General features: G+C 41.0%; 1 protein-coding gene across 1 annotated transcript in view; it reads right to left on the minus strand.

The window, feature by feature from the left end:
- Positions 1 to 3,190: 3,190 nt before the first annotated feature.
- Positions 3,191 to 13,450, minus strand: part of leprotl1 (leptin receptor overlapping transcript like 1) — an 87,997-nt gene continuing 77,737 nt past the window's right edge. The window contains exon 4 of the mRNA XM_043720428.2: positions 3,191 to 3,990. Within this exon, the coding sequence (XP_043576363.1) occupies positions 3,874 to 3,990 (117 nt within the window). The 3' untranslated portion in view covers positions 3,191 to 3,873. The remainder of the gene's footprint in view (positions 3,991 to 13,450) is intronic.

Below are 13,450 nucleotides of genomic sequence, written 5' to 3' on the forward strand. Positions count from 1 at the left end.
CCAGAGGGCCTACTCCTGCTCCTCGTTCTTATGTTCAATCACCAGCTAGACTTTCTCAGGGAAGTGACCAATCAAAGCTTTGGCCCCTCACGTAAGAACAAATCGGAGACTGGTACCCTCAAGGACAGGCTAATCAGAGTCGGGTCCACTCGTGGAAGCTAATTGGAATGTGGTCCTGTGTTCTGAGGAGCGTTAACTCTGATTTATCTCTAAACCTGTTGAGCTTTTCCAGCAATTTCTGTTCTCGTTCCTGATTTACAGCATTCACGGTTCTTTCAGTTTTCATGGAGTATGGTTCTGTCATGAAAAGATCCAAAATTCGAAAACTGACTAATCAGCACTTGAGCAAAAGCCACCCCTGGGAAAATACAACTATAGCCCCATTGGGAGGGACAATGAGAACCAGTAGGGCAATAACTCTCAGAGAGGGCAAATGCTTGAACCAGTCAGAATAGAAGTGACATTTAAAATTCTTTCATACAGTGCGAGCTTCAGGCTAGCATTCATTGTGTTGCTCATCCCTAATTGCCTTTGAGAAAACGATGATGATCTGTATTTTTGAAGCAGTCCTTGTTGATACATCCACAGGACTACTGGAGAGGGAGTTCCAAGATTTTGATCCAGGTGCCATCAAGAGCTGTCATTTGTTACCAGTAACAAACTGTTATTAGTTTCCAGATCATCAAATAGAGTCTTAATGGAATTATATATTCAAGTGCTATAATAAACCATCTTCTACATTGTTAAACAGCAAGCATAAACCAGCAAAGGCATCCACATGAACTCCAAAATTAAACTAATTGAAAATATCTGATCACAGCCTCCACTTTGTGGCTAAGGCAGAAGAGAAGACAGGCTGCGTATTTGTCTCTGGACATAACGGATTACCATCCTCAACATTTTTGACGCAGTATGCCTAATATAGTAGACTGCTCTAGCAGGATCAATGCAGGGTCAAGAGTGCGTTACTGGGAAAGCATAGGAGATCAGGCAGCATTCAAGGAGCAGGAGAATCAATGTTTCAGGTATAAGTTCTTCATCACTAATGAGGCTTGTGGGCCGGGGCTGAGAGATAAATAGGAGGAGTGGTGGGGCGGGGCGGTGGGAAGGTAGCTGAGACAGCGATAGGTGGGTTAAGGTGAGGGAGAAGGTGATCGGTCAGTGATGGACAGGTAAGGAGGGCGGTGCCAAGTTGGAGGCTTCGGAATGGGATGGGGGTAGGGGAGGAGGGAGAGAAGATGAGATAGCTGTTGACATCAACATTGATCCTGTGTGGTTGCAGGGTCCCAAGGTGGAATATGAGGCATTCTTCCTCCAGGCGTCGGTGGAGGAGGCCCAGGACCTACATGTCCTTCATGGATGGGAGGGGGAGTTGAGGTGTTCAGCATGGAGCGGTGGGGTTGGTGGGTGTGGGTGCCCCAGAACTGTTCTCTGAATGATCTGTGATCCGATTTTTGCAGATTGTTTCAGAAATCATCTCTGGGACATAAACCCGCCACACTTCCCTGGATGTATTTCTGAGAATATCTGTGTGGCACAGTGGTTACCACTGCTGTCTCACAGCGCCAGAGACCCAGGTTCAATTCCCACCTCGGGCAACTGTCTGTGTGGAGTTTGCACATTCTCCCCATGTCTGTGTGGGTTTCCTCCGGGTGCTCCGGTTTCCTCCCACAGTCTAAAGATATGCAGATTAGGTGAATTGGCAGTGCTAAAATTGACCATAGTGTTAGGTATAGGGCAATGGGTCTGGGTGGGTTGCTCTTCAGAGGGTCGGTGTGGACTTGTTGGGCCGAAAGCCCCTGTTTCCACACTGTATGTAATCTAATCTAATATCCTCCTTCAGTACAACTGTAATGCTATCCCTTATCAAAACTGCTACTCACCCCCTCTCTTGCCTCCCTTTCTGTCCTTCCTGTAACATTTGTATCCTGGGACATTAAGCTGCCAGTCGTGTCCATCCCTGAGCCATGTTTCTGTAATTGCTATGGTATCCCAGTCCCATGTTCCTAACCATGCCCTGAGTTCATCTGCCTTCCCTGTTTGACCCCTTGCATTGAAGTAAATGCAATTAATTTATCAGTCCTACCCTGTTCTCTGCTTTGTCCCTGCCTGCCCTGACTATTTGACTTGCTTCTTTTCTCAACTGTGCCGGTCTCAGAGCAACCTCTTTCCTCACTATCTCCCTGGGTCCCAGTTGTGGCAGGGCAGATGCTTATACCAACATCCATGCATCAACATCATTTCTACATCAATGGTAGATTCCATAATGGCTCCTGCAGATTGGAAGATAACAAATATAACCTCACTATTTAAGAATGGAGAGGTAAAGTTACATTGGTAACTGGGAAAATGCTGCAATCTATCAGAAAGAATGTGATAACTCATCTTGTAAGAATAATTGTAGGATGGAACAGAATCGACATGGATTTATGAAAGGAAAACCATGTTTGACAAAGTTCTTGGAGCTCTGAGGTAGTAACTAGCAGAATAGATAAGGACCATCAGTGGATGTAGACTTTCAGAATCCTTTCAGTTATAGCCCAAACCAAGAGGTTAGTAAACAAATTTAGAACCATTGAGATGCAGGTAATATACTAGCATGGATTGAGAATTTGTTAACAGGCAGAAAACAGGTCATTCTCAGGCTGACAGGCTTGGCAAAGAGATGTCACCAGGATCAGCCTTGGGCCTCAGCTGTTTACATCACAATCCATAACAATGACTTGGACATATGGATAGGAGTTGGAAGCAGAAATTTACATAAAATAGAAGTAAATTTAGAATAGATGCATGAACGTTTAACAGAGAGAGAAATTCAGGAGTGTTAGCTTATTAATCAGAAGGCGCATTCAAAATACATGATACATATCAAAATACAAAAATAGCTTACTAGAAGAAAAGGAGTTTTGAAGAACTGATTAGGAAACTTGAGGAATTTCGTTGCCTGTAGGGCTTTAGTAAAGGGACGAGCTATAACTGGCAAGTTATGGTACTAAGTGGATCAGTTTCAAAATTGAGCTAGGGTAACTAAGGGGGTTACCCTAAGACCTCCTCTCATTGACATTCATGCTTTCAAAGTTTACAAAACTATTATAATTTCAGGACATATTAAAAATATACAGAAATAAGATATTTAAGATGCATAGAACACAAGTCACAATTATCAATAAGATCAGTACAATTCTTAAAATTATATTTTAGCAACTTTACTGGACACACTGATTAACACTTCCTTTCATAAATATGCTGAGAATGATGACGACAACAATAATCAATTCACCAACTGAAAACACAAGTACAATATACTAGTTTCAGTTATCGGACTTGATACTGAATTTTTGCATTAAAAAAAGTACACAGTAAAAGGTCAATTATAATACAGCTTGCAACACTGGAACCAAATTTACAATCTCGCACTAAAATCTTACTGTACATACAAGCACCACTTGTTTACACTGAAACACAAAAGGCAGCAAATACTTTGATTTGAAAAGAGAATAAATCCTTTTTGTTAGTTTATAAAAGCTTTACGTCAAAGCTAGCAAAATAACAAATCAAACAGTTGTTTCTTCTTAAAACATTTCCTACAAAGTTGCAATTGATTTTGTCAATTTTATGATATGGTTATTAATGTTGCAGCAGTAGGAATTGCAAAATCAAACTATCCTGATATGAAGATAATATTTAGGCTAACAAAGAAGGATGCAGTCACTTACAAATGCACACTAGTGCAGACTATCAAATGTCAATGGAAAATGTAACAACTCAGCATATCTGGCATTGGTCGTTAGTTGATGTTATTGCAGTCTTTTTTTGGATGAATTCTAGAATGCAAATATTCTCCCCTCCAGCAACTGTTGGCATGTGTATCTCTCACCACTGCTGCCAGCTGAAGTCATCGTTTGTGCCAAAAACCATAAAAAATCCCAGAATGGTGGCAAAGATGATTACATTGCCCGTTAGCACCAGAGAACATGCTCCCCATTGAATCTGAAATTATATTAGAAAAATAACAGTTTAAAAATAAATACTTCAGCACATCTGTAACCAAAAACATCTGAGCTGGATACAACACTGCAGTTGTGGTCTGAGGTTGTGTGATATTTTACATGATCATGCTGTTTTTGTAATGGTATCATGTGTGATTTAAATTCACATTTATGTTCTGCGAATTGTGATTCTGTTTGTGATTTAACATTGACATATTCTAAGTATTCAGACACTGTCTATGATTTAACGGTTTCATTTTGCATCTGATGTAAGTTCTATCTGGGGTCTGTTAAGATCTGTTTCCTATGTATTGTGGGATCAAGCACACAAACTAAATAGAAACCTTTGAACACATGGAAGCCTTACACAGTTGATTTCTATTACACATGGTTTAAGTAAATCATAGTCAATAAAAGTGAATTAAATGAAATGGACACATCTCCTGAACAATTTTGAGAATCATACAGATTGAAGGAGACAGTGATACAGTTTATTTAATTTTCAGGAGCATTTAATAAAGGTCAACTTGTAAAACCTTTAATTAAACTAACTGTGACTGGGTAAGTGTTAAAAACAAACAAAAAGTGTGACAATGCTCAGTTGGCATTTCTACAGAACAAGTTAACATTCTCAGGTTGGATATTGGAAAGTAGTAGAGAAGTAGTGACAAACACAGAGAAGCTCAAAGTTTCCTGGTGTCAATCAGGTTGCATTTCCTCACTTCCATCCCATTTGTAAGGGAGAAGGATGGATAGCGTGATGGCTATCCACCCAGAAGTGCAGGTAAAGGCCAGCAGATACCCGCTGACCACAGTCTCAAGCACACAGACCAGGGCTCAACAAACCCCCAAGCTATTTTACCAAAATGATGATCCAGTTGCTGTGACTGTTTCAATTTTAGAAATGTGTGAAAAGCAATGAAAGGACATCTCCCATATGCACTTCTTTTGCTTGTTGCCTGTATCAGAAGAGGACACTATTCAACTTCAAAAGACTGCTCACAATCCTTAACTGGATGGTATATTTGCCCTTGAGCCATCATTCCATTGACTATGCAGAGTAGGAGGGTTGAGATGTGAATCTGATTATATTATCAGGATTCTTATTTCAAAACATATTTCCTGCCCTGTGAGATTAATCCTTCATGCAAACTATAAAAATTTCGTAATGGATCATCAGCAGTGAAAGAAAAGTGTTTCCCACCCTGAAAACGAGGGTTAAGGTCATGGAAGATTTCATTTGCCAAATGTTGCTTATTTGCATAAGATTATATGTCCACCTGCAAAATTATGCTGTGTGTTAACATTATTGGCAAATTTGACAATCTTGCAGTTGCAGCACAATCCAAGTGGTTTAAACATTTACAAAAATAGCTGTATAAATTACGTATTGTATTGACAGATGCAAACTGCTACACATTGTGTAAAACAGCTTGAAATACATGTGAATTAGAATTAGAACGAGATGCTTCAAAAACACAATAATTAACTTTAGACTAAGCTAGGTTAAAGACTATGTAATGTAATGAAGTAATTAAGATGGCAAATAAGATAGGGATGTAGAAAGCAGACTTGTTCTACCAAACTAATGGATCTTGAAACTGCATTAGTTAGACCACAAAGTGTATAGATTTGGTCACAATTCTACAAGGTATGCATAAACATTAGAAGAACAGCAAGATGTTTCAACTTGTAAACTCCATCTGTTTAGTACTGCAAGAGGATGGGGAAGGAGGGTGTATATGTTCTATATACTTATAAATTGTTTATTAAAATTCTTAGGTTTGGATGCACTTTCTGTCAACTTAAGCATACATTCCTAGTCCTGTATGTATTGAAAGTGTGTGCTGTATGCAAATGTGTCACATTTCAGAGGTCCTATATCCTGTGCAGTATTAAGTTTAAGATCTTGCTCTAGATATTCCTTTGGGCATAGAGTCACTTAAATAAATGTTTTCAACATGTTGAAGAGCATGCCGGGACAGTCCAATAGCCAATACATTAACCTAGAAGCAGTAAGATACCACCTCCCCACTTTTTTAAAAAAAAAGTGATAAATAATTAACAAAAAATGAAATTATTGAACAAAAGTATACATTGGTTAATAGAAACAAGAGTTAAGTAACTTTTATTTGTAATCTTTTAAAGTATTAGCTTTTTAAATGTGCAGAGTGAATGGAGGTGAGCATGTACAGTCGGCAAATATTATTGGATCATTGCTGTCAATAAACATTTTGTGTTCAGGACTTGTTGCATTCCAGGAGGATTCCAGCAGATTAGAAAATCACTAATTAAACAGAAGTGCCTCTGTTTAAGAAGGGAGGGAGTAAGAAACCAGGAAACTATAGACTAGTTATCTACTGTGGGGAAAATAGTCGAGTCCATTTTTAAGGAAGAAAGTAACAGAATATTTAGATTAGATTCCCTACAGTGTGGAAACAGCTCTTCGTCCTAACCAGTCCGGACCGCCCCTCCGAAGAGTAACTCATTTCCCTCTGACTAATGCAGCTAACACTATGGGCAATTTAGCATGGCCAATTCACCTGACCTGCACATCTTTGGACTATGGGAGGAAACCAGAGCATCCGGAGTAAACCCACACAGACACGGGGAGAATGTGCAAACTCCACACAGACAGTCGCCCGAGGCTGGAATCGAACCTGGGACCCTGGTGCTGTGAGGCGACAGTGCTAACCACTGAGCCATCCAAAAGAATAGCTAATGCAATCAAACAGAGTCAGCATGGTTTTGTGAAAGGGGAATCATGTTGGACTGATTTGCTGTAGTTCTTTGATTACTGAAGAAGCAGAGTTGAAAAAAAACATGTGGATGTAATGCATTTGGATTTCCAGAATGCGTTCAATTAGATGCCACATATAAAGTTATTGCACATGATGGGACCTTTTAAAATTGGGAGTTATAGTTTGGGGATTGGTTAACACACAGAAAATAGAGTTGGGATTAATGGGTCTTTTTCAGGTTGGAAAGATATAAATATGTATGTAAGTTAGCTCACTGAGTGGAAGTTTTGTTTTCAGATGTTTTGTACTACGTAACAGCATCAGAAAGAGTCTCTGGTGAAGCACTGGTGGTATATCCTGCCTCTCTATTTATTGGTCTTGGTTTCTTAAGGTGGGTGATGTCATTTCCAAGATCTATAAGTAGAGAGGCGGAACATACCACCAGTGCTTCACCAGAGACTCTCACTGATGACATTATTTGTGGGCGGCACGGTGGCACAGTGGTTAGCACTGCTGCCTCGCAGCGCCAGAGACCCGGGTTCATATCCCGCCTCAGGCGACTGACTGTGTGGAGTTTGCACGTTCTCCCCGTGTCTGCGTGGGTTTCCTCCGGGTGCTCCGGTTTCCTCCCACACTCCAAAGATGTGCAAGTCAGGTGAATTGGCCATGCTAAATTGCCCGTAGTGTTAGGTAAAGGGGTAAATGTAGGGGTATGGGTGGGTTACGCTTCGGCGGGTCGGTGTGGACTTGTTGGGCCGAAGGGCCTGTTTCCACACTGTAAGTAATCTAAAAAAAAAAAAAAAAAATCTAGTCATGGTGACAAAACATCTGAAAATAAACCTTCAAGTTCAGCGAGCTAACTTACTACTTATCTTCAACCTGAGCAACAAATCTTCTCAAAGATGTAAATATTGCAGAGTGGTTCCACAATGATTAGTCCAAAGGCCTCAGTTATTTACTATTTATATTAAGGACTTGGAGGCAGGAGCAGAATGCAACATATCCAAGATTGCTGATGATACAAAAATAGGTGGCAGGGCAACTTGTGATGAAGATATAAAAAATTAGCAAGGGGTACAGACAGGTAGAATGAGTGTATGAAAACCTGGGCAGATGGAGTTTAATGTAGGAACATATGAAGGGATGCATTTTGGCAAGACCACCAAAAAGCTATTATTTAAATGTAGAAGGCTTCCAAAAAGTGCAGCACAAAGGGATCTGAGTATTTATGCATGAAACACAAACACTTAGCATACAGTACTGCAAGTAATTAACAAGGGAAATAGAATTGTAACCTTTATTTCTACGGCTTGGAGTTTAAAAACATGGAAGACTCATTACAACTGTACATGAGGCCACATCTAGATATCAGGTACAACTTTATTAAATCATATTTAAGGAAAAATGTATTACCATTGGAACCAGTTCAAAAGAGAAACACTAGGCTGACTTCTGGGGAGAAGGGGTTGACTTATCAAAAACAGCTAAATAGTTTAAGCCTTTATTTACTAGTGTACGGAAGAATGAGACATGATCTTATACTCTCTTCCACCCTCTCCTTTCAGGCAGAAGATAAAGAAGTGGGAATGCATGTACAAACAGATTCAAGGACAGCTTCTTCCCCGCTGTTATCAGACTTTGGAACAAACCTCTCAAGTGTTAACTCTGGTCTCCCTCTCTGCAGCTGTAACACTATTCTGCAGTCTGTTCTGCTATCCTGATACACTTCGTATGGTACAAACTGCCCGTACAGCATGCAAACCAAACACTTCTCACTGTATCTTGGTACATGTGACAATAATAAATAAATCAAAGAAACAAAATTCTAAAAGGGCCTGACATGGTAGGCATTGAGAACATACATTCATGGAGGAATATCAAACTAAGGGACATAATTATAGAATAAGGGGGCACACATTAAAAATTGTGATGCAAAGGAATTATCTCTGCCAGAGATAGTGAACATCTCTTGTGAATACTAGATTATTGAAAATATTTAAAGGGGAAGCAGATAGATTTTTGAAATGCCACAGAGTTGAGGGCTCTGATTAGCTGACATGAAACAGGAGTGGACGCCTACGGCAGATCAGCCAACTCTTGATGAATTGCAGAACAAGCTTGAAGGGCCAAATGGCCTGTTCCCATTTTTTACGTTCTTATTCCAGCGATGCCCATATCCCACAAAAAGATAGAGACACAATGTCCTACCTTTGCGTTTACAAAAGGGCTGGTACCTGTCTGCCAACTCTTATGGAAACCCAGACCACAGACTTCACAACCCATTAAGTGTGAGATGCTTCTTTCCTCTTGTACATTGTTTTGGACCCCTTTTCTCAGGAAGGATGTACTAGCCCAGGAGCCTGTTCAGAGGAGGTTCATGAGAATAACATTTGGGTTTAGACTAGATGGAGTTTAGAAGGATGATGGGTGATCTAATTGGAACATACAGAATACTGAATGGCCCAGACAGAGTAGATTTTGGGAAGATGTTTGCACTGGTCGGAGAGACTAGGTTCTGAGGGCATAGCCTTAGAGTAAAGGGAAAACCTTTTAGAATGGAGATAAAGAGAAACTTCTTCAGCTCGAGAGTGGTGAATCTATGGAATTCACAGAAGGCTGTGGAGGCCAGGTCATTGAGTACAATTAAGACTAAGATAGATTGGCTCTTCAGGATCAAGGGTTACGGGGAGAAAGCAGGAGAATGGAGTTGAGAAACTTAACAGTCATGATTAAATAGCAGCGATGACACAGTGGGCTGAATGGCCTAATTTCTGTTCCTAGGTCTTATGGGTCTTGTATGACCGAGATAAAAATCAACAAGTGCAGAAAATACCAGAAATACTCAGCAGGTTTGACAGCATCTGTGGAGGCAAACAGTGTTAATGCTTCAGGTTAGTTATTTTTCATCAGAACTAGGAAAATTTAAGGAGTAATTGATTTTGAACCAGTGAAAGAGACAAACGTGGGAAACAGAACAGAAGATATTATCTGTGATGTGTTGGAGGGCAGCATAGATTAAATTACAAAACATTCCATGCTACAAAACCCAGGGGAGTGGGAAAGGGAAAAGTAAAGAAACAAAATGCCTGTCTACAACTGGTCTAAGTGGCTCAATAACAAGCACAAACTATGAAAACATTCATAGTTATGCTTCTGACATATCTTCCTCTCCCGTCACAGAAATATTCTTGCCCATCATGGTTGACAGGGTCCTTAATTCTATCCAATCCATTTCATGCACTTATGTTTCTTGCTCCCTTTTCCAAAAGATAAGTTCAAAACCTCATGGAGGTCCCCACGATCAAAGCACTGGCATATGTCTGACTCGGTCATCTTACGATCCCGAATCCAATAGGATGTTCTCATTACCAAAGCAATGATCAGTTCAGACGACTGTTGGATGGATTGCAGGCTCATCCATTCCTCTCTCTCCATCAAATGCTCCCAGAAGCGGCCGAAGAAGAAACCATTCAGAGAAAAGTTCAACATTGAATGGCTTCAAGAGCCGAACACACGAGCAAAACCCCAATAATGTCTTCATCAAAATCTCCAAAAAGAGTTTATCTTAACAGAATGGAGGAAGTCTGGAAAGAGCTGAAAATAGTCATCATTCATGCTGTCAGGAAACCATCAGCTGTATGATCAGGAAACAGGTTCAACGAAAATAACTACAACATCCAAGACTTCATCAATAAGAGGTGGAAAGCTCTCCACGTCTGGCAAAACAATATCACCTGAGAGTCAAATAAGAAATCTCAAACAGCAAAGGCAGAGTTACAAAGAAGAATGAAGGAAATCAAGAACCAATGTGGACTGAGAAGGCTAAGCAGCTGCAACTTCTTGACAACAAGCACAGTTTATTCTGTGCCACTGAGATAACATATGGATCCAACATCCTTGACCCCAAACCGGTACATAGTAAGGCTGGAATCTTTTGAGAGCTAGAAAAAAAAAATCAGCCTCTGATGAACAGAACAAATCCAAGAATTCCCAAACTGCAATGCAATTGTCAATGGGGACAATGGAGACAAGTTTGAGGAAATCCCCCAACTTCCCATCAAAGATTACCATGGACTGCCACCTGATGTGGCAGAAGTTGAAGCTGATGGTAGACACATGAAGAGTGGAAAAGCAGGAGGAGGAGATGGGATTCCAGCAAAGATTTCCAAACAGGGAGGAGTGGAGCTTACCCACCATTTCCATCAACTGTACCTGAAATTTTGGGACAAAGAAGACATCCCTGCTGATCCTGGGGATGCAAGCGTCACCACCACCTTCAAGAAGAGAGACAACGTGGACTGTGGGAATTACCAAGATATCTACCATCACTGGGAAGATCATCGCCCAAATCCTTGCTAGACGCCTTCTCCCAGTCTCTGAGGAAATCCTTCTGAAGTGCTAGTTTGAATTCAGATCAAGCCATGGAACTATTATTTTCACTGTTCAACAACTCCAAGAGAAACAGGCTCAATGCCAATCATTCTATTTGGCCTTCATCAATCTGACCAAGACTTTGACTTAGTCAATCAGGAAGTGCTATTCAATGTCCTATCTAAAGCCACTCTCCAGAGAAATTCATCAACATCCTCATCTCCTCCACAACAGGATGTCAATGATAGTTATCATCGATGGTAACATGACAGAGTTCTTTGAGGTCAAGACAGGGATGTGTCATCGTCCCCACCATTTTCTCCATCTTCATTGCCACCATTTATCGTCTTGTCAAGAACAAGTTTCCCAGTGGGTCAGGCAGCATCCATGGACAGTAAGCAAGCTAACATGTTGAGTCCAGATGTGCTCTGCTGAAGAGCTATCTAGACTAAAAATGTTAGCCTGCTCTACACCGATGCTGCCTGATTCGCTGTGATTTCCAGTATTTTTTGTTTTCGGTACAAATTCCAGCCCCTGCAATAATTTGGTCAAAAGCTTCCAGGTGGTGTGGACATTTTTTTGTCCATCCTCTAGACACTTTTTCACCTCAACCGGTTGAAATCTTGGAAGAAATCAATACCTCGCTTGTGGAGCTTCAGTATGTGGATGACAATGTCATATCTGCATTCTTCAAGAGAATCTTGAAGCCTTAATTAATACCTTTGGGGAAGCATCCCAAAGAAGTGATCTCAGTCTCAAACTCAAGATGACTCAATCCTGACCAGGTCAAGTTCCAGTCCATCCCTCCATTAAGATCAATGGAAAAATCGTCCCAAATGTGGAATATTTCTCCAACCTGGGAGGATACCTCTCATCTAATGCTGACATTGATGTGGCAATTCAACATCACATCTAATGTGCAAGCACCCTCTTCAGATGCCCAAGGCTGAGAGTCTTTGACAACTGTGATATCAGTGCTAATACCAAGACCCTTGCGTATGAGGGAGTCACCTTTTTGACTCTTCTGTATGGCTCTGAAACTTGGACTCCGTATAGACACCACTTTAAGACCCTCAAGTACCATGGATGCTGTTTGAGATGGATTTTCTGCATCAGTTGGCAGGCGTATTAACATCAGCATCCCTGAAGCAACCAATAGCACCAGCATCAAGGTTATGACCATCAGAAACCAACTCCACCGGGACAGCCACGTGCTTAAGATGCCCAAGTTCAAATGATCAAATCACCTTTACCCAATGCAAAGGAGGCACTCAAGCAAGAGGAAGGACAGTGAAAGACCATATGAAATAGAAGCACACTTGAAAGCTGGTGTAGGAACAGAAGGAATGGGGTGTATACGTTCACAGATGATTGAAATTGGCAGAATAGGTGGAGAGAGCAGTAAGAATACAACATCCTCTCCTTTGCTAATAAAGGCATAGAATACAAGAGTAAGGAACAGTTGGACTATTGTGTACAGTTCTGGGTGCCACATTACAGGAAAAATGTGAATGCATTGGAGAAATCGCAGAAGCGATTTACAAGAATGGTTCCAAGAATGAGAAAATTTCAATGATGAGGATAGATTGAAGGATTGTACAATTCATGTTAGAGTGTAGATGACCAAGAAAAGATCTGATAGAAGCTTTGAACTTCACAAGTGGATTGAATAGAGTAGTTAGGGAGATACTGTACCCTCTTGTAAAAAGAACAGAAACAAAAGGTCTGGATTTAAAGTGACCTGCAACAGAACTAAGGATGAAGTGAGGAAAACCATTTTCACTCAGTTGAGTGGTTAAGGTATAGGATGCTCTGCTTGGAAGTGGGTGGTTGCAAGTTCAATTGAGGCATTCAAAATACAATTGGATGATTATTTAGATAAATATAATATGCTAGACAAAGAGGAAAAAGTGGGAGATTGGCACTTGGTAGTGATTCTGAATCAATGGTGCTGGAAGAGCACAGCAATTCAGGCAGCATCCGACGATCTTCAGCAAAATCGACGTTTCGGGCAAAAGCCCTTCATCAGGAATAAAGGCAGAGAGCCTGAAGCGTGGAGAGATAAGCTAGGGGAGGGTGGGGGTGGGGAGAGAGTAGCATAGAGTACAATGGGTGAGTGGGGGAGGAGATGAAGGTGATAGGTCAGGGAGGAGAGGGTGGAGTAGATAGGTGGAAAAGGAGATAGGCAGGTCAGACAAGTCCGGACAAGTCAAGGGGACTGGAAGTTTGAAACTAGGATGAGGTGGGGGAAGGGGAAATGAGGAAGCTGTTGAAGTCCACATTGATGCCCTGGGGTTGAAGTGTTCCGAGGCTGAAGATGAGGCGTTCTTCCTCCAGGCGTCTGGTGGT

Source organism: Chiloscyllium plagiosum, unplaced genomic scaffold (assembly GCF_037043375.1).
Source record: "Chiloscyllium plagiosum isolate Xiang-an unplaced genomic scaffold, Cpla_swu_hap1 HiC_scaffold_2, whole genome shotgun sequence".
Lineage (NCBI taxonomy): Eukaryota > Metazoa > Chordata > Chondrichthyes > Orectolobiformes > Hemiscylliidae > Chiloscyllium > Chiloscyllium plagiosum.